The 26559-nt window shown below is 34.8% G+C and overlaps 1 protein-coding gene and 1 pseudogene across 6 annotated transcripts; both read left to right on the forward strand.

Annotated features, from left to right (window-relative positions):
* Nucleotides 1-251: 251 nt before the first annotated feature.
* Nucleotides 252-22038, forward strand: LOC120267298 (serine/arginine-rich splicing factor RS40-like). 6 transcript variants are annotated; one of them, XM_039275235.1, is made up of 6 exons: nucleotides 282-423; nucleotides 18864-18974; nucleotides 20435-20547; nucleotides 20649-20890; nucleotides 21379-21651; nucleotides 21731-22038. In XM_039275235.1, the coding sequence occupies exons 2-6, from the start codon at nucleotides 18869-18871 to the stop codon at nucleotides 21759-21761; spliced, it is 765 nt and encodes a 254-aa protein (XP_039131169.1). In that variant the 5' UTR covers nucleotides 282-423; nucleotides 18864-18868; the 3' UTR covers nucleotides 21762-22038. The 6 variants fall into 6 exon arrangements, with proteins under 6 accessions (XP_039130918.1, XP_039131169.1, XP_039131026.1 ...); XM_039275092.1 differs by having other exon boundaries at nucleotides 282-416; XM_039275020.1 differs by lacking the exon at nucleotides 282-423 and adding an exon at nucleotides 15616-15766.
* On the forward strand, nucleotides 3215-7892 carry LOC120268074 (annotated as a pseudogene).
* Nucleotides 22039-26559: the final 4521 nt, after the last annotated feature.

Below are 26559 nucleotides of genomic sequence, written 5' to 3' on the forward strand. Positions count from 1 at the left end.
AATATATCCCCTTTTTATATTTCTACCATTAATTTTTAATAAAATACAGATACTCGCATTTTAAATAAAACCATTTTGTTTTGAGAAATATTTTACTTCATTATGAGTACATTTGTGATAAACCAACATTTGTCACAAATATTTATTATATATTATACAAACTTTAGAGGGAGTTACATGAAAATTTGGAAAATAAGGGACTTATCTAAAAATACAGAAAAAGTTAAGGTGGTGTTTGGAAAAAAACAAAAATTACAAACCCTAGATCTCACTCCCCAACTTGACAATCTTGCATTCTCTCTTCTTCACTTCTCGCCCTCCCCTTCGATCCTCGTCGTCTCCGTCTCCAAGATCAAGATCGGTTCCAGGCTTCAATCGGTGATTGTTGCTCGCGATTCTGGCGGCGATCTCTTCAGGTATAATGTAGTAAATCTCCTCAATTTCATCTCTCCTTTTCTACCTTGGTCTTAAGGCTTTTTGATTTCTCATCTTTGTGATTTCCCTGTTACTCAAAATCCTAATCATGTTTTTGGTTTCCCTCCTACTCAAAACCCTCATCTTGTCTATTGTTTTTTTTTCTTGGCCGCTCTTCTTGTTTTACTTTTGTTTTTAGTTGTTTTCCTTGTTATTCGTGCAATTTTCCGGTCTCTCGCTCTCTCGATTCATCATAAAGTTTAAAGATCATTTCTTTTTTTAATTATGTGGATATTTTTACTGTGATTTGTTTCACTTTCTCTTATGAGCGTCACCTTCAGCGTATGTTGTCTGCACACTTGTCACTGGTTTGAAACTTAATTAGGGTAAAATTAGAATCTTGCTTTTTTTTTTTTGGGTTAAAAGTCGATTCTTTTCTATAAATAACTTATCAAAATTTCTGGGGTTTTTATGGAAAAAGGTGTTTGATTTTCTTTCTTGATTTTTATATATTAAAATAGCAATTCTTATCTGTTTTGTGTCTAATAAAGAGGTCGCACTTCCCTTTACATCACTTTTTTGAATCTCAAGATATGATCCTGTGTGGAAATGTTGTGTAAATTACCGGATTGCTTCTCTTCTTCCCTGTGGACTCTACTTGTTTCTACTCTGTCTTGGTTGTTTTTCTTGTTGTTCTTTTAAATTTCCGTTCTCTTTGTTAATTGTTTTAATAACAATTGGGTTATGAGCTGTTACTTGTTCATACATCTTACATTTGCATTTATAAAAATCTACAGGGAAAAGGATCTAAAGTCGATTTATTATAAGAATGTCACTACCAACGAAACGCTTCCGCTTGAGTGCTAAAAATTTTTACTTGACATATCCTGAGTGTTCACTATCCAAAGATGATGCACTGACACAGCTCCTCGCAATTCCCCTTCCAACTAATAAGAAGTTCATTTGTGTTACGAGAGAACTTCATGAAGATGGAAGTCCTCATATCCATGTGCTCTTACAACTCGAGGGCAAAGCACAGATCACAAACCAGAGAATCTTCGATCTACGACATCTTCATTCCTGTAGATGCTTTCATCCATACATTCAGAGTGCAAAATCCTGCTCCAACATAAAGGCCTATGTTGAGAAGGACGGGGATTACACAGACTGGGGTGAGTTTCAGATCGATGGCAAATCTTCAAGAGGAGGTACTCATGATTTAGCAACTAGGTATGCTAACGCCTCAAATGCTACTTCCGTGCAAGAATTGTTACAGATTATAAGAGAGAAAGATCCCAGGTCATTTGTATTGCAGTATCACAAGATCATAGCGAGTGCTGAACGTATATTTGCCAGTCCGGTAGCTATGTTCCGATCGAATTGGGCCTACTCAAGTTTCCACGTAACTCAAGGTATTCAGCAGTGGCTAGTTTCCAATTTTGATGAGAAATCTGCTGCACGGCCATTTGAGAATAATATATTTATTCTGAAAGAAAATTTAGATCGGCCAATCAGTCTTATTTTAGAAGGACCAAGCCGAACAGGGAAGACAGAGTGGGCTCGGTCGTTGGGCCCGCATAATTATATATGTGGCTACATGGATTTCAACACACACACCTTCCGCAATGATGTCATGTATAACGTCATCGATAACATAGCACCACGTTATCTAAAATTAAAGTATTGGAAAAAATTAATTGGTGCAGAGAGAGACTGGCAAGCGAACTGTAAGTACGGGAAACCAGTTCAAATTATAGGAGGTATTCCTGCTATCGTTCTCTGCAATCCCGGTACAGATTCCAGCTATTCGGAATTTCTCGATAAAAGACAGAATATTTCTTTAAGGCAGTGGACCTGTCAAAATGCGCGGTTCGAGTTCATTACCTCCCCCCTCTACACCTTGCAAAGGGACGATATTGATACTACAATGACGACTTGACTTCCATTCCTGCACCGGGGAAATTTTAACTGCACCACAGGCGGAGAATGGTAGTTTTATCTGGGAGATTCCAAATACCCTGTATTTTGAGATAGAAGAACACCTGGAACGGTTCTTTAATAACAACTATGATATTATCACAGTATAGATATGGTTCAACTACAACCTGAGGTAAGCATTGAGGATTCACAAATGCTAGATATCTTTTAAATTCTGGACAACGTTCGCTCCCCAGGGTTACAGCTTTCTTTAGAGCTATTTATGTTTCATGTCATGTATTTTTTAGATAATCTCGGTGCAATTTCCATTAACAATGTTATTCGGGATGTAAGCTACTTTGTTAAGAGAATGCAACGACATATTATCGATGTAACACAATATTCCGATATCAAATACAACCTGTGTTAAACATTCATGCATTTTGTTTCCGTTCTGATTTACACTCCTTGTCTCTTTCTCATAACTCATAAATACAACATAAAGATCTCCTGTAACTATATGATCAGCAGTTTCTTTTGTTGAATCTATAAAGAGACTTAGCATTATTTGAAATTAACACAGGTCCACAGAGTTGCATATTTTACAGCATTTCCACAGTCTGCATATTTTACAGCATTTCCAGTCTTCAGATCCACCAATCCACGTACACTTCTTCGTCGGCTTCTAAATAACACAACGCGCAGGGATGTTTAGCCCACAATGTCGGATCTGAATTGTCATCAATTAAGCCCTCAATTCCAATGGCTGACGCGTTCCAAGGAAATCTCTCGGTCAGGTACTCGATGAAGTTCAAGGAGAGATAAATATTGAATTTTGTTGAGGATTTTGATGTTTGATTTCTTTTTTCCTGTTCTTTTGCAGCACTACATGTTGAATTCGAGTGTCAATGAGGAGCTGGTTAATGTGGCTGGGGTTAAGGATGGGGATTTTGTTCTTGAGATTGGCCCAGGCACTGGATCTTTGACCAATGTCTTGATTAAAGCTGGAGCTAGTGTTATTGCGATCGAGAAGGTTTGGAATACTTCTTCTTCGTCTTCATGGTTTCTTGCTTTTTGAGTAAATTCTCTGTGATTTTTTTTTACTATATGATCTTATTTATATGTGTGCACTCATTGTGTCCTCTATTCAATCAAATCGATAGTTTTATTCCAAGTCTGGAGTAGTTTCCATTCTTATGTCTTTTGTACAATTACCATTGTACTACTGTTCTGATTTCAGGACCCACACATGGTTGTGCTTGTCAAGGAGAGGTTTGGAAGCACTGATCAACTTATGGTAATCTTTAATGTATTATGTTAGTTTGGTTTTGGATTTTAAGTGGCATTTTATTTGCTATGATATTAATCTTTTAATGTCTAAAGTTGCAAGTGGCCACAGGACAGCTAGTTATGGTATTTGAAATTTTTCATAGATAAAGAATTATAGTTTTATGTAGTTTTTTATTGCTTTTGGTTAACTCCCTTCATTGGTGAATGAATTGTGATTGTGTAGCCTCTGTTCATTATTGAAATTTTGTTTTTGAGGAAGTTTAATTGGCAGGAACTCCCCAATTTCATGCATGGTAGGGGAGGTTTTTATGTTGGAACTTTGATCCAAAAGCAGTTCTTGTTGTCTTTGGTACTTGCACTTGCACCCCAGAAAAATGAGCCCTTTGAATTTAGTAATTTTGTTATAATACTAATGGAAGCATGCATTATTCATAAATGTTCTGACACAATTTGTCTTGGAGAATAAATTAAATTAGAAACAAAAGCTTCTGACAGCACTTTTAATGATCCTCATGCTAGTTCTGTTTCATCCTTTTTGATATTTGGACTTCAGATCATTAACGGAGCAGGGTCCAGTGAAGAAAATTGAATGGATGGAGTTGATTTTCTTTTTGCATTTTCATTTATCATCCTTCGAGGTTTGTTTGAGTCTAGATCCTTTTATTTGAACTGCTTGAAACATTCAATTAGATTGATGCTTTTCATAGATTGTAAAATAAGGCCCGCTCTAAAAATGCATCTTTTGTCTGCAGGTTTTGCAGGAAGACTTTGCCAAATGTCACATCTGTTCACAAATGAGTTCCTTTACGGAGAGCAAGAATTCCACAGGACATGAGTTAAAGAGTGCAAAGGTGAGATGATATATGGGTGCCAATGCTGTCGAGTGTGTATCTTCGTTGTGTTCTCTTTAAATCGTATTTGATATATTGTTTTGACAAGCTTGTGCCAGTTACACTTTTACCATTGCTGTGGTGGTATTTTATTATTCTCCTATTGAACTACAACTGAAAATCTGTCTCCCTAAACCAAAGATTATATATATACATATATTATTTTTATTTTTGGCTGAACTTCAACTGGAAGGCTGTTGTGTTCTGTAATGGCAACTAGTGAACCCGCAGCTAATCTTGTTTCTTCTTTTTCTCATGTGTAAAATGTTTATAGACCTGGTTAAAAGGAACAACTTTGATTGAATCAAGCTCATTTAGCTTCTGGACCTCCTGTTGGCTTAACAGCATCACACTGGATTTTAATCTTGTTTCTTATGAATATGAACTCCAGTTATTCAGACATTCAGCTTAATATTCTTATCTTGGTAGGCTTTGTTCACAATTTGTGAACGTACATTGTTCCTTCCCCATATATATATTTATTTATATTGTATAATTTTATTGGAAACCTTGTAATTTTTAGGACATCAAACATCGATTAAGGTGCATTATTGAATGATTTTGATCATTGCACATGCCTATGAATATAAAGATCAGCAATAACATATTTATTTTTTTGACTTTCACTGTGCAGGTTGTGGCCAATATATCTTTAACATCAGTACTGATGTGGTTAAGCAACTTCTTCCATTGGGTGACATCATCTCCGATGTAGTTCTTTTGCTTCAGGTTAGAAGTACTGCCTTTTACCTTTCCAAATGTAATTCATTGATTATTTTCTAGTTTATCATGTGTCGTTAATTCTCCTAGTTGGTACTTTGATTTTTTGTTACTGATTTTAGAAAGCTTTTTAGTATGTCAGAAAGTTGTCAGAAAGTTGCAGAAAATGATTGAGATATCCTCATGAGCTCAAATTGATCTTTATATTTAACAACATCAAAAATTATATTATGAAGACTTATAAATAGTGTGGAAAATCAAAAAGCAGAATGAGAGATGATAGGAAGAAAGGACCTAAAGAATTTTATGAAAATATGTTGACTGTGTTACATGTGTTGGTGCCAATGTAGCATAAATGACCTCAGACTGGTTGCGGTAGATATTAAGCATGCCAGACAAATCAAACTTGGTCCAACAATCATACAATGTTGTTTGCAAATATCTTGTTAATTATGACTTTAGTTGTTAAAATTCTCTGGCTGAACTCCAACATAAGTGCCATCATTGAATTGCTCGAATGCAAACATAAAACTTTTGAGGGCCTACAAAATCAGTCTGGATGCAGCTCTTCTGGGTACTGTCTGACTAGTCAAAACAACTTCACAAAAAATCTTCTGTTTCTGATGTTATCTTTAATTGCATGAATTTTCTGTTTCCCATTCCTTTGACATATCAATTTTGGTTCCTTAAACTTGCTATTAGGATCAGCAATTGTTTATTATAGAAAGATTATTTGTTTTGTTACGAGCGCATTATAAGAAATGAAGGTAAAAGGGTTAGTGAATTATTATTGGTCAGCCACTCTCAGATTACTTCAAAACTTTCCAGGATGAGGCAGCTTTACGCTTGACAGATGTTTCCCTACGAAAAACGGAACACCGGCCGGTGAACATCTTTGTGAACTTTTATTCAGGTGAGAACATCCTTTTGGCTAATAACATGTGTTAGTTGGTTAGCAATATGTTTTGGCCTTTTCCACATGCTGTGATCATAGCTGCTTTCCAGTAGCTGCACATCTTGAAATTTCTGATACATAAAGTTAAAAAATGAAGGCGAACTATGGTAGTATGTACACTGTATATGGCAAAAAGTTTCATTTTCTCTAATTTGTGGGAGTTTGGACTGGATTTGTGATTAAGTTTCAATTAAGGCAATTATTCACCAATTGTCTTGGTAAGCTCATAATGAAAACTGTTAAGCTTTTTAATGATTTATGTAACTACCTTTCTAAAAATAATAGCCCTTACGGATTTGCCTTCTTGAGATCACATGTTTCATGCACTGGTGTCATCATAAGTATTTGGTACTGTAGCGGACAACCTTTTTGGACAGCTCTGCTTCTAAGAGAAAGCTATACAATGTGTGTATTTGGAACTGTAGAAGACATCAAACTTTTTTGACAGCTCTGCTTCTAAGAGAAAGCTGTACAATATCTTTAATCTGTATGTGCATTATTTGGATGGAAATTTGTGTTTGTACTTCTGTTCTGTGCATCATTTAGAGGCTGTTTTTCTCAGATCCAGAATACAAGTTTAAAGTGGAGAGATCAAATTTTTTCCCACAACCAAATGTAAGCTATTTCTTCATGTTTTAGTTGTAGTGAATCCTTTTCATGATGATACCTAGATAATGAGGAAAGGGATTTTCTTCACATATAAATCTGAGTTTCTCTCTGTGGAGATATCCTAAAGACTCTTATGCTGAAAAAGTTGATGATGTTGAGGGAAGAAAATTGATTTTTCATGCTAAAATGTGCATGGATCACAGAACATGCTGCTCACGGAACCTGATGCAGCTGTTGTTAGATTTAAACTTAAGTTAATTTCAGATTATCCACCAGTAATATCCATCAAAAGCTTCTTTTCAATGGTGAGTTTGCAATTTAGATCGAGTTATTTATCATCTCAGTTAAATACTAAGATGAAAGGATAAAAAGAGGACACACTTCAAAACCTCATGGCACTTATCCTTGCCTGGATTTTAATTAGTACTATTGCTTAAGTTTTCTTCTCAAATCAAAAGGCATTCGATAAACATGAAAGGCACTTATCCTTTCCTTGTTGCCTACAAGGTTAGAATATTTTCATCATGTTCTCTTAGCTTTCAAATTTACATATGAAGTCTGAAAATCTTTCTAATTTTCTTGTATGTGAAGCATGGACTTGAACAAGTACAGTTAATAATCCATTAGCAAAATGTTTGATGTGCTTTACTAACACAATATTTTTCTTTTGCTGCACATAGGTAAACTCTGCCTTCAACGGAAAACGTAAATTGTTGTGAAGATCACTTCAGCGTATCTGCCCGGCTCTTGAGATTGAAACTGCTCTTATAAATGTTGGTCTTCCAACTACTGTAAGTCCTTTGCTCTTGAGATTCATGTTGTTGTATGAATCTGAGTTGTTTTTTCAGTCAAGACCAGAGGATCTCACGCTCGATGACTTTGTGAAGCTGCATAATGAGATAGCAAAGGTTTAATCTTTCTATTCCATAAACGGCCGTAAACAAAGCACCCTTATGGTATCAAGCAGTGTGTAATGAATAAACTTCACAGATTGATGTATAATTCCAAATCAACAAATTCTATCAGTAAAACACCACCATCAAAGAGCTCTCAGCTCGAATTTCATTGAATCAACTAGATCTATATAGTTTTCTTCAGAGTATTACTGTATCTATCACCAATGTTTTCAGATTCACCAAGCAAACAAATAGCAGTATCATCTCAACAAATTGCAAAAGAACAACAGAGTTCATATCTCAGAATTTATTTAGAAAAAGAAAACAAAACCAGAGAAATTCCCAGCAGGCTTCTCGGTCCTCATCCCTCCAGTCGGCAGGGCCTCAATCTTTCACTGATTTCTTCCCCTCCTTCACCTTGCCCTACCTGCCCCCCTTTTATATTCTCTTCCCATCACCCAGCCAATAACCCTTTAAGCGTGAGCTTAGCTTCCTCTCTCTTCCTACGCCTCTACTGTAAAGATCAGCCCTTGATTCCATCTCGTCATCCACGTGTCGCCTCCCTGTTGCCTTCTCCTTTTCATAAATCCCAGTCTCCACATCTGAGCGTTCTTGTGTCTCCACGTGGCCCTTCTTCAAATTTAATTCATTTTGCTTGGCATTCATTTTCCCCAATGCTTCTTGTTGTTCTGCATCCTGGAATTTCAATTTAATCACATGAGGAAATATTACATTACCTCCCTCATCGAAAGAGACCTTGTCCTCAAGGTCTAGCTCCTGGTACTGGTGTTGTAATAACCCCAAATCCTCCCATGAATTCTCTGATTCCGGTAATCCATCCCATTGAACCAAAACCTGTTTAACTGGTGCTTTGTTTCTCAAAATTGTACGACCCTGTATTAGTCTTGCTGGTTGAATGAGAGGCCCCAAACTATCAGTCAATACCGGCAATGGTCTGCTGTCCTTTGAAAGGTTCCCAGTAAATTGTTTGAGAACTGAAATGTGAAATACTGGGTGTATTTTAGCCCCCTCTGGTAAAGCTAATTTATAAGCAACCTGTCCAACTTTCTGCAAAACTTGGAATGGACCAAAATATTTCATACTTAACTTGTGATTCTTGCGCAAGAATACAGAGTGTTGTCGGTAGGGTTGAAGCTTCACCAACACCCAATCACCCACCTGAAAAGATATCTCTTTGCGTCGTAAATCTGCATATTTCTTCATCCTGTCCTGTGCCTTGGACAAATTAACCTTCAATTGCTGCAGAATTTTATCTCTATTGGATAACCATTCATTAATTGGTATTGGATCTGATTCAGTAGAAGTATAAGGTAGTAAAGGTGGTGGGTCACGACCATATACTACCTTAAATGGAGTCATCCCCATGCCGGTATGAAAAGCAGTGTTATAAGAGTATTCCGCCCAAGGAAGCAAGTCCACCCATGACTTTGGGTTATCAGCAATAAAGCACCTGAGATAATGTTCTATACTTTTGTTTACAACCTCTGTCTGTCCATCAGCTTCTGGGTGATAGGCTGACGACATCGCTAAAGAAGTCCCCATTTTAGCAAATATGAGTTGCCAGAATTTACTAGTGAATGTTTTATCTCTGTCAGAAACAATTGATCTCGGTATTCCATGCAACTTGACCACATGAGCAACAAAGGAATCAACAACAGTGTGGCTAGTAAAATCAGAACGCAAGGCCATAAAATGTCCATATTTGGACAATCTATCAATGACAACAAAGATTACTGACAATCCTTTTGACATAGGTAAGCCCATAATAAAATCCATCGATATATCCTGCCATATATGATGGGGAATTGGCAAAGGTTGCAATAAACCAAATGGGTGTGTGTTTAAACTCTTTGCTTTCTGACAAACTGAGCAGGCTTTTATAAAACTTTTCACATCACCTCTCATTCCCGGCCAGAAGAATTGCAAGGCTAAGCGAGCATATGTTCTCAACTGGCCTGAGTGTCCTCCCAGTTTGGATGCATGAAATTCATGCAAAAGTATCTGCTTAATACCTGGAACATCAGGAATTGCAATCTTTCCGTGTCTCCACAACAAATTTTGTTTCCAGGTATACTCAGCATAACCATCACCACTATTTTGCAGATGAGTAATAATACCAGCTAATAAAGGATCACTCACTTGCGCTTGCTGAATCTGTTGAAATAATTGACATTCCTGACTAGAACTGGTCAATTGAAAACATCGAGATAAGGCATCAGCAGCTTTATTGTCCACACCAGGTCTGTATTCAATTGTAAAATTGAATCCCAAGAGTTTTGGCAACCATTTTTGTTGCTCAGGAGTTTGAATGGTTTGATTGCACAAATGCCTCAAGGCCTGCTGATCAGTCTTGATGATGAATTTCTGCCCAATAAGATAATGCCTGAACTTAGCAACTGCTTCGGTTATTGCAAACAATTCCCTTATATAAGCAGATTGTTTCTGCATGGATGAAGACATCTTTTTGGAAAAAAATGCAATCGGGTGCTTATTTTGACTCAATACAGCACCTACTCCTATACCTGAGGCATCAGTTTCTAGAGTGAAGGGTTCAGTAAAATTAGGCAGAGCTAATACCGGGGCTGATGTAACTGCCAACTGTAAAGCCTTGAATGAATCAGTAGTGTCCTGGTCCCAATAGAAATTATCTTTCTTAAGCAACTCAGTCAACGGTTTTGCCAATTATGCATAACCTTTTATGAATCTTCGATAATAACCTGTTAAACCCAAGTAACCCCTCAATTGCTTCAAGTTAGTTGGAACTGGCCACTCAAGTATAGCCTGAATTTTGGCACTATCCATTTCTACCCCTTGAGCAGACACCACATGGCCTAGATACTCCACCCGTTGAATGCCAAATTGACACTTAGATAATTTTGCATATAACTGATTCTATTTTAAAGCTTCCAATACTTGTTCCACATGCCATAAATGAGAATTCCAATCTTTACTATAAACCAAGATGTCATCAAAAAAGACCAAGACAAATTTTCGTAATGCGAATTTGAAAACTTGGTTCATAAGAGCTTGAAAAGTCGTCGGAGCATTTGATAGCCCGAAAGGCATAACCAACCACTGAAAGTGACCATGATGAGTCCTGAAGGCTGATTTGTATCTGTCTTCTTCATGCAATAAGATTTGATGATAACCTGATCGCAAGTCCAGTTTAGAAAAGTAAGAAGCCCCCCACAACTCATCGAGCAACTCATCCACTGTAGGGATGGGAAATGAGTCCTTAATGGTAATAGCATTAAGAGCCCGGTAGTCTGTACAGAATCTCCAAGAACCATCTTTTTTTTTAACTAATAAAACTGGGGACGAGAAGGGGCTGTTGCTGGGTTCAATCAAACCGTCAAACAACATTTGTGCAACCATATTTTCAATTTCAGATTTGTGAGCATGTGCATACCTATAAGGTCTCACCTTAACTGGATTGGCAGTAGGTAATAGATGTATACGATGATCACAATATCTTGATGGTGGCAGTCCCTGAGGCATAGAAAAAACTACAGCAAATTTCCTGAGTAATTGTTGCATACTGTCAGGTAAGCTAGATGGCAACTCCAATTCATCTGCAAACCTTGGATCTTCCACTGATAATTTCTGCAAGGACAATTCCTGTAATTCTAAATCCTGAGCCACAGTCAAAGTGTAACAAGAAGCAATAGAATTGATGGAACAAAGGCGATGCAATTGTGGAACAGAGGCACTGAAAGGTATCAGATGTCGCTCCCCCTTCAGTATAATAAAATCATTGTTGTAGAAAAATTCTAAGGTCATGTGTTGGTAATCAGTGATATGGGGACCCAAGGTTGCTAGCCAATTAGCACCCATAATGATATCTGCACCCACAATAGGTAGAAGATACACAGAAAATGTGAAATGGTGCTGTTGTATTTGTACCTGTAGGTCTTTAACTCTGCCTTCCACAACTAAGGCACTACCATCCCCAACCAAAACCTTCAGTTGTTTAGTTGGTAGAATGGGAAGATGTAAAAATTTGGCTAGGCTTGGTCTGATAAAGCTATCGTCGCTGCCTCCATCAAGTAATATTTGAACTGCATGCCCATTAATTACACCAGTGAATCTCATGGTGCCCGAAACCCAACTACCATCAAGAGCATGAAGCGACACACTCTGTAATTCTTCTGATAACTGCTCCTGGGCCTCAGAATCATCCCCATTAATTCCCAATGATTCAGAAAGGTCCTCGTCCCATTGGAGTAATAGTAATCGCCTATTAGCACATTTGTGCATTGGTGAAAATTTTTTCATCACAGTTATAACACAATCCCTGTGCTCTCCTCTGTTGCATCTCTTTGAAAGACATTTTTCGAAAATGTGAGGGAGTAGAAGGAGTGACCTGTGTGGCTGGAATTTTGGCAGCAACTGCAGTTGGACTTGGCAATGCTAAAGGTGATGGACCGATTGGCGGTAATGAAGCCATTTTAGATGATCCTGAATAAGATATTGGAGGTAATACAGATTTCCTGGGCAAATTGGTAACCTCTGTAATAATTGGAGATTTAAATTTCTGCAATCTATCAGTAAACATGGGCTTCTCCTCATACAATCTTGCCAATGTAACTGCCTTAGTAATGGAAACTGGTTGCCATGGTATAACATCACGTTGAATGTCTGGTTTTAACCCACTGAGAAAACAATCCAAAAGAGCATCATCTGACAAGCCGTCGACTCTATTAGCCAATTCTGTAAAGGAATTATAGTATTCCATCACTGACCCTTCTTGAAAGAGTTTAAAAAGAGAAGCACGAGGATTATCAAAAACCGACGGTCCATATGTTTGTTCAATTGCTTTGGCTAAGGCCTTCCATGACGCAATATTGCCGGATTTCTGAAGCATCTGGAACCAGGGAACCACTGGTCCATCAAAATGGACTGAAGCGATCTTAAGACGATAGAAATCAGAAGTTTCATAGAATTCAAAGAACTGCTCAGCATGATACAACCACTGTAATGCATTTGAACCATCAAAACGAGGCAAATCCATTTTAATAGACCTCAAAGGAGAATTAACAACAGATCTGTGATCTGAAACAGAAGGTTCTTGCAATAAAGCCGGTGATGAAGAAATCTGATTCAGACTGGCTTGCTGCTGCAAAGATTCCATACATTTAACTAGAGAAGATACAGATTGTTCGATCATAGACAATCGATCATCCTTCAATTTATCTTTCTCCTCTTTATCCCCCAAAACAGCTAATATTGTCTCCATCTTTGCTGAAAGTTCTTTCAATCTAGTACCCTCAGCCATGATAGTAGAAACGAACAACGAAAGCACCAATTGTAATGAATAAACTTCACAGATTGATGTATAATTCCAAATCAACAAATTCTATCAGTAAAACACCACCATCAAAGAGCTCTCAGCTCGAATTTCATTGAATCAACTAGATCTATATAGTTTTTCTTGAGTATTATCAGTATCTATCACCAATGTTTTTCGATTCACCAAGCAAACAAATAGCGGTATCATCTCAACAAATTGCAAAAAGAACAACGAGTTCATATCTCGAAATTTATTTAGAAAAAAAGAAAACAAAAACCGGAGAAATTCCCGGAGAGCTTCTCGGTCCCTCATCCCTCCGATCGGCGGGGCCTCAATCTTTTCACCGATTTCTTCCCTCCTTCACCTTGCCCCTACCGCCCCCCTTTTATATTCTCTTCCCATCACCCGACCCAATAACCCTTTAGGCGTGAGCTTAGCTTCCTCTCTCTTCCTACGCCTCTACTGTAAAGATCAGCCCTTGATTCCATCTCGTCATCCACGTGTCGCCTCCCTGTTGCCTTCTCCTTTTCATAAATCCCAGTCTCCACATCTGAGCGTTCTTGTGTCTCCACGTGGCCCTTCTTCAAATTTAATTCATTTTGCTTGGCATTCATTTCCCCCAATGCTTCCTGTTGTTCTGCATCCTGGAATTTCAATTTAATCACATGAGGAAATATTACACAGTGCTGCCGAACTTAGGATCAATCATAGTGAGCAAAACTCAGGTAAGAATTTATCAATCATTTCTATTTGTATAAACTTATTGTTTCATTAAATCTTGATAATTTCTCTGCACATCAAGCATTCTAGTTATATCTGGTTAGAAGATCAGTACTCTTTTAACTTAAATATTCCATACATTTTTTAAATTTTCGACAAGTGTAGCCACATATTTAGAGTTCATTAGCAGTGCTATTAACTTGTGGAAAGCATATCCGAATAACTATTTAAACTTTGATATCTAACTCAATAAAGGCAAAATTATAGTAAATACTAATATAGTCCGAGTCTTGCAGATGATTAATCTATTGATTTATAGATCATATATTGTTCTTGATATTTTTGGTTTCTTTGTAGTGGTTGCAAACATACATGATGAAGATTGCACTTGTGCTCTGGATTAACCAAAGATGAAGATTATTTGTTCTCTCTTTAAATTTTTAAAATGTATGGCGGTTTGAGTTTTAAATGTAATATCTTTAGTTTTTTTTTTTAACAAGATAAAAGGAATGTATAATGACTGCTTTAATTTTTTTTTTTTGTTGGTTTTTTATAATTTATTTTTGTTAAGCTTGTGATGCTGGGCCTACTCCGTATGGTGTTTGTGTTTTTACTTAGGAGACGGGTTTCAAATTTTAATGCGCAGAGAGTGTGGGTATTAACTCCACATTTGTGGACATTTTATACATGGTTTATCTATTTTTATTTTATTTTATTTTGAGCTTATTTTGATGAATAAAATTTAAGTTTATTATTAGTGAACAATCATGCATAGATTTCTGGGGTTTGATTTTGAAATTCAAAACCTACTCCAAAAAGGTTTTGAACATCAGAAATGAATTTCAAAGTTGAAAGTTTATAAAAATTTATTTCAGAAAACCTAAAAAGAGGTGGAATGGATTACTTGATATAATTTTATTTTAAATGTATTATTTGAAGGGATGGAATCCAATTTTATAAGGGAAAATTATTTTTTAGTCCCTGAAAGTTTTAAAACATCCCAAACAGACCCTCTGATATTTGAATTTACCAGACAATCCTTTCTTTTTTTGATAGTTTGTTTTTCAATTAATGCAGTTTACTTTGTTAATTTATTTTATTTTACAACATGTACTTTCCGCTTAAAATATATAATTTTTATTTAACATTGCGTGTTTTTATTTAACCACATAAATTTTCACTTAATATATAGCACATTTGTGTTTAAAATTTGACTTTTCAGCTTAAAATTATGGGTTTCTGCTTAAAATTTGGTGTTTTCGTTTAACCACATAAGTTTTCACTTAACATACAACACATTTGCGTTTAAAATTTGATTTTTTCCGCTTAAAATTATGGGGTTTCGCTTAAAATTTGCTGTTTTCGCTTAAAAACTGAGAGCCAGTCCAGTTAACATTTGTTACCTTTATTTCAACATCTATCACTTTTATGTCAGACAGGTTTGAAAAATAATCTATCAGAAAAAGGAAGGATTTTTTGAGAATATTTAAAGTCATGGGGTTTTTTTGTGAATATTTGAACTTTGGAGGGACTTTTTGTTCATTTTCAGATTTTATAATGCCTCGTGAAAGTTTCTTTTCCAGGAATATATATGTCTACTATGTTTTTTAATAAAACCCCCTGATTTTCTTTTAAAAGTTTATATGTCTACTATGTTTTTTAATAATAAAATACATATACTCGCATTTTAAATAAAACCATTTTATTTTGAGAAATATTTTACTTCCAATAGTTTAGTTACTAAAATTTGATTATGGGACAAATATTTATTATATATTATATAAACTATAGAGGGAGTTGCATGAAAATCGGAAAAATAAGGGACTTATCTAAAACTTCAGAAAAGTTAGGGAGGTGTTTGCAAAAAAAACTAAGAATTACAAACCCTAGATCCCACCCCCCAAATTGACAACCTCGCATTCTCTCGTCTTCTTCACTTCTCGGCCTCCCCTTCGATCCTCGTCGTCTCCGTCTCCAAGATCAAGATCGGTTCCAGGCTTCAATCGGTGGTTGTTGCTCGCGATTCTGGCGGTGATCTCTTCAGGTATAATGTAAATCTCCTCAATTTCTTCTTTCCTCTTCTACCTTGGCCTTAAGGCTTTGATTTCTCATCTTTGTGATTTCCTTGTTACTCAAAATCCTAATCATGTTTTTGGTTTCCCTCCTACTCAAAGCCCTCATCTTGTCGATTGCTTTTTTTTTTCTTGGCCGCTCTTCTTGTTTTACTTTTTTTTTAGTTGTTTTCCTTGTTATTCGTGCAATTTTACGTTCTCTCGCTCTCTCGATTTATCATAAAGTATAAAGATCATTTCTTTTTTTAATTATGTGGATATTTTCACTGTGATTTGTTTCAATTTCTCTTATGAGCGTCATCTTCAGCGTATGTTGTCTGCACATTTGTCAGTGGTTTGAAACTTAGGGTAAATTTAGAATCTTGTTTTTTTTTTTTTTAAGTCGATTCTTTTCTTTAAATAACTTTTCAAAATTTCTGGGGTTTTTTTTTATGAAAAAGCTATTTGATTTTCTTTCTTGATTTTTACATATTTATACATCACTTTTTTTGAATCTATGATATGATTCTGTGTAGAAATGTGGTGAAAATTACCGGATTGCTTCTCTTCTTCCCTGTGGTGGATGCTCCTTGTTCTACTCTGTCTTGGGTGTTTTTCTTGTTATTCTTTCATATTCCCGTTCTCTTTGTTAATTGTTTTAATAACATGGGTTATGAGTTGTTACTTGTTCATACATCTTAGGTTTGTATTTATAAAAATCTACAGGGAAAAGGGTCTAAAAGTCGATGTTTTGTGTGTGTGTGTGTGTGTGTGTGTTTTCTCGGAATATCAAGCTTGGGAAGCTACAATTTCATCATAATTTCTTTGTCTGTACACTTGTTGGAGGCTTGACATTTTATAACGGAATTTCAGAATCTTGCTTTCTTGGATTTTTTTTTAATCCTATTCTCTCTTTACTAAACTTTTTAAATCTTCTGGGGTTTTTAAATAGTGTATTTGTTTTTTTTTTAAATAAAAATAATTTGCTTTTTGTGTCAAATTATAGAGGTTGCGTTTCCCTTTGCAACACTTTTTAATCTCATGGTCTGATTCTATGTTTTTTGCTTTGAACTTCTTGACTTTTTGTAGGTATCTGTTTTGGGAATGGATTATAGAATTTTTTTTGTGGTTTTGATGGTATTTGGAAAAATAACTTTTGTGAAAATTATTCACACTAGTTGTTATCTATGGATTAAATGGTGGATGTATGAATTTTTCTTGAGTGTGCAAGGGGAAGCTTGATGTTAGTATCATCAAAACAAGTTATTTGTTTTTACACTTGCACATCTCGCCAGGGATTGCCTAGATCAAACGTGTTACTGTTTCTATTAGTAACAGTAAACATCAGTAGCATTGATGTGATTTAAAGCTGATTGGTGGATGGTTTGTTGTGATTATGTTAACTCAGAGTTTAGATGCATGGAAACTTTGTTGATGCTTCAATGTGGCGGTAAAGTTGTGTTGCAGTTTCTTTTAGTAATGATGTGAGGTTGCAGTATACTAGTATGTTAGTAAAGCCATTTATGCTGGCCTTGAAATGTAGGTGGAAGGTCTTTTATTTGTTGGGCAACATATATGCCTTCTGAGCTTCTTGGTTCAGGATGACCTTCAGCTACGGACGTCAAATGTGAAAGTGATTTTGTGGACAACATCATTGGACCCATTTTGCTCAACTGTGTGTGTTGGTTTGGAATTTGGTGTTTGATAGACTGTATGTTTGAAATTTAAGGAAGAGGAAGAAAGAAAATAAACACATACGTTGAGGAATGGAGGTTGAACAAATCCGATTTTGAGGCATACTTCTATAATTGTTTGGTGTAGAATCTTCATTGCTCCACAGTGAGTGAGGATCATGCGAGCTACATGATGAAGTTGAAGGAATGGTATGATTTGTTTTGGTGAGGTTATGTGTTAGAAGTCATTTTTGGCTTGGAAGGGCTGCAAAAACTGTGAATATTTTATGGTAAAAATTATCTATCTTATAAAAAAATGGTTGACTTAGTCATGATTATGTGAACTGAAATTTTTGATTTATATAGATGGCACTGTACTGCGGAGATAGAGAATCATTTTAAAAAAAATGCAACAAGGTTATATTATTTAAAATTAAAATAAAAGAATATGATAGGAAAAAATAATACAAAAAAATCAGCAGGCAAGATTCATACCCAGTACCAGTACATCACATGGAATGCTGATAACCAACCACTTTAAAGGATGGTTGTCTAAAACTTTTACAGAAAATATATATTAGTCGAATGAATGTTTGCTATTCGGGTCTTCTGTGAATTTGGCTTTTTAATTTATTTGTTTAGGTATTTCCTGAATGTGTTTGATAAACTAGGTTATTTAAGTGAGTATCAGTGCAAAAGATATTGTAAATCCAAAGTTTTGATTTTTCAGATTAATCTCATAGTTTGACCGGTGATTATTTGTTTACAATATTTCTGAAAATTGCTTACCTTGAGCATTTAAGGAGCTCTTTTTAAAAAATAAATAAATAAATAAAATCACAATAAATCTTGAAGGATCGAACTAACCTGATCAATTGAATTGAGAAAGTGTTATTCTATATGGGCTTCAAGACAATGTGCAAACTATTCTATATGTCTTGTACCACATGGTAATTTTTTCATTGTTATTTATCTTTTGTGCATAATGTTGTATTAATAGGGGTACTTTATTGTAAGTCAATGAATGCAAAGGAGTAAGCTTGTCTACAAATTAAATTTAGATTATGGGATAGTGATACCAGTGTTTGGGTTCTCTTCAATGAGTTACAGCTATGAGGCTGATCAAGCAATCATCTCTGGTTTGTACTTCATCTTTTCATTGGTATTTATTTTTTCGTATATGTGATGTTGAGTAAGTTTAGGCTATTGGTTTGTTATTTGTACCCATTATTTTCAATCTTCCCCTTTGTCCTTGATTCTGATCACTATCGTTATAGAATGCCAAATTCTGAAGCATTTTTGTTTTGGTTTGAATTTTTTAAAATTTTGAGTAAATTTGTCATGCTTATTTTTTACATATGTGGGTAACTTCATTAGATTAAATAAAGGGGCACCTAACCTGTTAGTCCCTTTACAGTCGCAATGAGGCCTATTTTCTGTGGCAACTTTGAATATGATGCACGCCAATCTGAGCTTGAGCGTCTCTTCAGCAAGTATGGGAAGGTGGACAGGGTTGACATGAAGACAGGTGACATTTTAATCTACTGATATGCCCACTTTGCTTTGTTGAATACTATTGTGTTAGACCTATCCTTTACTTTTGAGTGCTAATTGGTGCATTATATGGGAATTTATCTTTTGTTCTGGCCTTTACTTGTATGTGTTGCACTAAATATCTTAGTAAGCACATATTCGTGGAGGTTTCCCATGGATCTCATGAGATCTCTTCTTTGCGTGTGGGCAGTAGAGAATCGTAGAAAAGCTTCATTATCTCTGATTTTAAATGCACCAAAAAAAAAATCAATGTACTGGTACCAATTTTTGGATGGTTGGCTGCCTCATAAAATCACTGAACACTTATTTTTCTATGAGCTTTCCAGTTTAAGATTTCCGTATCTGTATAAGATTCCATGAGGGGGAAGATATTTGTTACTATCTTGTTTTTCCATATTACTTGTGTGTGTTTGAGTTTTCGGATGTGCGTTTTTTCTTTTCCTGACTTCTCGCCCCTGCTTTCTTGGTTACCTTTCATATCTGACCTTTTGTTTTGATTGGTTGAGTTCACATTTGCTCCTACCCGAGTAAAATAATAAACATGGTCTTAGATGCTTGGTATTGAAGACCCTGATTTTGAGGTTACACAACACAATTAGATATGTTATAGCACTTTTTGGAAGTTGTTCAGAGGTGAGTCGCAAGCATCAAGTATTGTGCTGAAGCCGTGACTTATGGACAGAATCTGCTTTTTCGGATGTGACTTTTTAAGTGGCAGATCCCATTTTCAAGGCCACGGTATCCAAAGTTGTAACTCAATTGCAGAGATCATGCCATTTGCGGTGGAAGACTGTTTGTTGAGTTTAACTTGAGATTTGGGAGCAAGATTAGTTTAGCAAAGAAGAATATTTTTTTGAGGGTAAACCCCATACTCAACAATTTCTTTGCGCAGGATTTCTTGGAGCTCCCATGCTCTTCCTAGTTGATGGCTCTGCATCACCTTTCCTGCATGTGCCTGAGCCTCATCTTCCTATGTTTTTCCAGAAAAGCTGATCAGAGCCACAATCCACTCTGGCATCTGTTTCACATGGGACCATTCCCCAAGAGACTTCTGCCTTTCATTTTTCGTGAAATTTCCCGAGTCTCCCATTCCAATCATGTTTCTTAAGCTGATTCTGCAGCCAGGATGGAGAATCGAATCCATGAAGGCACTCTGTTCAATGCCCTACCACGAGAGACATACTTTTGGATTTTTCTACCTTGACGTCATTTAGTCCAATATACAAGGTCTGTTTTCTTGATTTTACTGGACCATTAGTTTCTAGCTTTGACAGAGATGGACATGCTGCGTTCATTTATTTGCAGGGGTTTTTGAATGTTAATTCAAGTGAATCAAACTCAGCTTTCATTGCTGAAATATTGAAGAGGGGGTTATTTGATGACAAGTTAGAAACCTTCATATTTTTTATTTAATTATGAACTATCTTGTTGTAGGCTTTGCCTTCATCTACATGGAGGATGAGCGTGATGCAGAGGATGCAATCCGAGGACTTGACCGGTTTGAGTTTGGCAGACAGGGTCGTCGTCTTCGTGTTGAGTGGACAAAGGTAGGGTGCTGCTCTCCTCACCATTTTGATTAAAGACTTGAAAAAGTGATATACATACATATATTGCTTTATGCGTTTGTTTCTATGAACACATTTCGCAGCAAGAACGTGATGGGCGACGATCTGGTGGTGGCAATCCTAGAAGATCTTCCGCTAATATGAGGCCCACAAAGACTTTGTTTGTGATTAACTTTGACCATATCACTACCAGGACAAGGGATTTGGAGAGGCATTTTGAACCATATGGCAAAATTTTGAATATCAGGATTAGAAGAAACTTTGCTTTCATCCAGTTTGACTCACAGGAAGATGCAACAAAAGCATTGGATGCAACCAACATGAGGTACTTTTCTTATATTTATGCTTAAATCTTGAGCCTGCAATATAATTTCTGTCTTCAAAGCTCTAAAACTTCTGTTTTGGTTGATATTGGTAAACACACACACACACACACAAACTCCTTTAGTGTGTGCACAGCCGTACTTTTGTATCTTTTTTCATTTTCCATAATTAGAATTTCATGTTGTGACCAGATTGGAAGAAAAGGTGATGATGCTTCTCATAGGCTCTTAGTTCTTGGTTATTTTTAATATTTTTATTTTTATTATTGAAGAAAAATAGAGAAGATTCAGCAAACCCTTGTTTAAACATGTTTTCCCACTCTTGGTTTAAGCCTTAGTGTCAGATCAATTACCTTCACTTATGCAAAGAGAACACAACTTTGCTTGAAATTTCAACATTTCTTCTCTTGGTTCTGTTGTTAGATTACTATCATCATCATGATGATCACCTGTGCTATTGTTATCATACTTATATCAATGCAATCTGCAGCAAGTTGATGGATCGGGTTATATCAGTAGAATATGCTCTTCGTGATGATGATGAAAAAAGAAATGGCTACAGCCCTGATCGAAGAGGTCGGGATAGGTCCCCAGTTAGAGGCCGCGATCACAGGAGATCTGTTAGTCCCTATGGCAGAGGTGCTGAGAGAGGTAGTCCTGACTATGGCCGTGGACCTAGTAGTCCATACAGAAGCAAGCCAGACGCGAGGAGCAGCCCCGACTATGGAAGAGCTGAAAGCCCTGTTTATGAGAGGTACCGCAGGTAAGTGTTATCTACAAACTTTATTATCTATTTGGTTCAGGATAATTTCTTCGGGTAACGTTCATTATTGTTGATGTAGCCGCTCGCCGATGAGGCAGGAAAGGCCATGAAATGAGAATGCCAGTTGCAGTGGTAAATCCTTTAGATATGCGCGTCGGAGGTCTTTGTGCTGCTGTCATGTAAACTGTTAAACCTTAGTTGCCGAAAACTGTTGGCTTCTTCATTCAAATTGGACTCTTTTGAGTCTGTCTTGTTAGCGTCAATTTGCCGTATTTTGCTGTTTCCTGTTGTGTATTGTTTAAGGTCTGTGGCTGAAATTTGAAGTTTTTGACTAAATGTTGCAAGGTTGCTTCAGCTTCTTACCAAATTTTAATTTAACTTTGATAATCAAGTCTTGTTATATAATCTTCATTTTTTAGGTGTCTTCCATTTATTTTACATTTTTTATTTCAAAGAGCAAGTGGTATCATTTGCGGTTTCATTTTAAATTTAGGCAATCTGTGTGCGTCCCATGCATTCAAGTTATGCATGTTTTAGTGATATATTTATAGAAAGTGTCAAGATGACATTGTTAATTTATTTTTTACTTTATACCATTGTGGTTAATTCTCTTGATTGGTAATTTGAAAATTACTTGAAACTCAAAAATTACAAACAAAATTTCTATTTTTTAACTTGATTTTGATTTATCTCAGCTGATGAAAAAGGATGGCCAAAAATGAATTTTGTTGTGTCAAAATCATTCAAGATGGCAGGCAATGAGACAACCGAAAGTGATTTTGTAACTTTTTAAAATTAATTTTTTTAATAAAAAGTGTAAAGTTATCAGAGATTCTTATAATGACTGTCATTCCTTGTTTTGACGTTTCAATCTCTCATGTTAATTAATATTTATATTTTAATTCTTCTTTGTCTATTCGCGGAGATTTTTTCTACATAGAGAGTAACCCACGGAAAATGAGATATAGCCGTTTATTGAATTTTTATTATATTCTATGCTTATACATATTTCTGATTTTTTTAAATAAAAAATATTAATTGTCTATTTATATATATAAAAAATTGCTCATTGAAAGATCAAAGTAAGCTTTTACACGTTCAAAAATAAAAATAAAATTAAAGTAAAAAGTAAAAAAGACAAATAAACCATTAGGCTTTTGTGAAAGGGAATGACTTGGTCAAGAGATGTATGGGTAGTTGCATCATGATGCTCATTGTCACAAAGTAAACATCTTTAGACCCAAAACAAAACGCGTTCAAATTTATAGATCCACATCAAGAAACCAAGTCTGGTTCCTCGCCGTGTTTAGACCGTTTTGTTCCTTTTAATTAATTCCCCTCCTCATCCTCCCTAATAAGAGTAATAGTCTAAAGCCGCTTCCTTCGCTTCTTTTAAAACCCACCATTTTAGTATGCATGTCCACATTTCGTTCTCATTATTATTATTATTATTATTATTATTATTATTATTATTAAAATTTTTAATTTTTAATTTTTTTTTCACAATAATAACATCGCTTTTCCAGAAGGTACACATTTCCATCATCGGTTTACTTGACTGATGGAAAAATGATATTCGAAGACCCAATGTTTTCTTTCTTTCTTTTTTCTTTTTTCTTTTTTACCTTTTTCAATTATTATTATTATTATTTTTTTATGAAATGTGAATAAACAATATGTCAGGGATGTGCAGAGACATAAAGTCACAGAGTTATCATTTCAATACACATGTGCATTCACTTTTAATGAGTTGAAGTTTAAACCTGTTTTTTTGACAAGATATGAGCAGTCTATATACAAGACCAGGTGTTTATAATTAAGGAGTCGTTGAGTTCTTTATATTTTCGGAAGTACAACTTTTCATTTTATGTAACATGTTTAGAAAAGTTTGATTGGTTAATTGGATTTCATTGGCTTATTTTTTTTAATCTTATTTACCACATGATTAAATACATTTTTGGTCTAAGACATTTATTCTAGCTTAGAATTTTTGGATGTCTCTTTGATTAAATGAAAATTTATTCGTAAAGTCCTTTGTGTTTATCTAGAAAATCATGGATACTAAATAAATTACAATTTTATTTTTTGACTTGGCACTCAGATGTTTTGAATTTTTTTAGGGTATATCCAAAATAAAATCTAGGGAGGTGACATGATAAGACATTGGATTTGACAAGTTACAAATCTAGATACTTTGCATAGAGGTGGGCACGGGCCGGTTAACCGGGCCCGACCCGCCGGGTCCGGTTCACCGAAAACCGGACCCGGAACCGGCCCGTGATACAGGAGAGACCCGCCGGGCCGGGTTGACCCGACAGGCCATAGATGGGGTTTGAACCTAGGACCTCTCACATGGGAAAAATAAACGATTAACCAATTCGCACTATAAATTTTTTTCGTTATAATTTAAAAACATAAATAAATATAAAAGAAGTTACAAAAATATTTTTTTAAAAATTTAATCCCAAACAACAAAAATTTAAAAATAATTTATAATAACTTAAAAAAATTTTTAAGACATATCAAAAATAATTTTTAAAAAAAGAATAAAAAGCTACATTTTTTTATTTATTTATCTATCAAATTAAATTATTAGCACATCTTTTTTTAAGTGCAACAAAATGTATATATCAAGTAGTATTTTTTTATTTTTAAATTGAAGTTATCATCAACTTATTTATTTATAATAATTAGGGTTGGCTCTAGATTTTACTTTGGTCTTTAACAATAGGGTTATTATTGTGTTTATCATATGATCATTGAAAAAAAGTTACAAATCAAAAATAATATAGTGTGAACCATTATTCAAAAGATATTCTTTTTTTACTAATATATTTTTTTATAAATTGATTTACATAATTTAAAAAAATAATTTTTTTGTAATTTTTATTTTTTTATTTCATAAATTAAAAACAAAATAATCTAATATATATGTGACAAAATAAGAGTCTGCTTATTTAAGAGAATTTAAAAAGTCATGAGATATGTAGAGATTTAGTGCTTATGAGCTAAAAAAGACAATTAACAAAAATAATTAATTTTTTTAAAAAAATATTTATGAAAAATTTATTGTTTGATATTTTACTAATTGATTTGTATAATTTTTTTAATTTATTATATGGTTTCTTAATTTTTTTATAAATTAAATATATAAAAATATTTTTGATCCATATCCTACATCTATCTATATATAATTCTTTCCAATAAATATTGGAAACAAATTATAAACTCAGTGGTTGGGTTTTCTTATCCGAGTTCAAGATCATGGGTTCAAATCCCATGACCAACAAGTACTTAGTATTAAAAAACAAAAACAAAATAATAACATTAACCGGGTTTGACCCGCCGGGTCACGGGTTGGGAAAACTCAACCCGTAACCGGCCCGTCTACAGTACTGGCCGGTTACGGTTCAATGAACCGGCCCGCCGGGTCATTGAACCGGCGGGCCGGTTCCGGGCCGGGCCGGTTTTCCGGACGGCCCGTGCCCACCTCTAACTTTGCATATGTGAATAAAAATCAATTATTATGTTGAATATTTCAAGATTCCACTGTGGTTATTAGATTCACATAAAAGTCTTATTTTGGATAAATAATTTAAAAAAATTACAAAAATACATGTGTACATAATTCAATATGTTTTTTAAACTCCTTAACACGTTCATCTCATGGCGCCACAAATGTGGGCTTTTTATTTTTTATTTTTCTTCTGGTTCTATGAAACTATGAATTAATGGCATAAATAATAATTGATTTTGATGGTAGCTTGGTAGGTGGAAGATTAATTATATTAAATATATATATATAATATCTCTAAATTCTTAATTTGTTTCAATTAAAAGGCTTTTTGCCGACCTCTGTGTCACTCTCGCTTTCCCATCTTAGGAATGCATAGATAGAGTTCTTAAGTCTATGTTTTTTGTTTGGATTGATCTTTCACAAGATTTCTCAAACTTATATTTTTGTTCACAAGTTCATATTATATCTTTTCGAAATGACCAATTCAATATCAAACTTAGTTTGATTCACCAACGATTTTTTTAGTCTAATAATAACAGGTTTCGTACGTAAAGTATTTGTATCATATTGAGGAGACAAGTTTGAATTTTCACTGATGTATTAAAAAATTAATTTTATATAGAGGTGTGGTTTCTCTGTATTTTGTCCAATTTTTTTTTATTTTATAATTTTGAATTATTTTATTTTACTTTATTTTACTTTATTTATTTATTTTTGAGAGATATGTTTTGAAGAGATTTTAGCTGAATTAAATTAAATAAAATTAGAATTTGTAATCTAGATGTTTAAGGAAGTCGGTAAATTAATTATCTTAATTTAATTATAAGCTGTCAAGTTCTTGTACGACTTTGACTGTTCTAGCCTTCTAGGCATTCCTGGCTTAATTAGTCAATTAATTGAACATTAATGCCTGATGACTAGCAAACATCTCACCTATAAGCCTCAAATTAAGAAACACAAATGATTATGATTTCTAATTATTATTATTAATAAAAAGATTAAGTGTGTGTATATATATCATATGAATAGAAATTTTTTATTAAAAAATACAGCTTTATAAAATAACAATTGAATAGAAAAAATTGAGTTAATATAATATTTTTTAATTCAATTGATAAGTATTTGGCTTATTTTCATTTAAATAAATATACAGCGTTGAAGTCTTTATGTTGAAACAAAGAGAAAATTTTAAAACATTTACTATCAAAACATCTAGAAAAACATAAAGTCACCCCATCACTCAAAAAATTAGAAATTTTTGTGTAATTGATGTATGCATTTGTCATCTTTTTTTAATTGATTATCAAAAGCTCATCACAAGTAGTACATTTGCCTTTCGATATAAACTACGAATTTGACTTGAAGATCCCAAACAACTCAGGCTCTTAATG

Source organism: Dioscorea cayenensis, chromosome 1 (genome assembly GCF_009730915.1).
Source record: "Dioscorea cayenensis subsp. rotundata cultivar TDr96_F1 chromosome 1, TDr96_F1_v2_PseudoChromosome.rev07_lg8_w22 25.fasta, whole genome shotgun sequence".
Taxonomy (NCBI): Eukaryota; Viridiplantae; Streptophyta; class Magnoliopsida; order Dioscoreales; family Dioscoreaceae; genus Dioscorea; species Dioscorea cayenensis.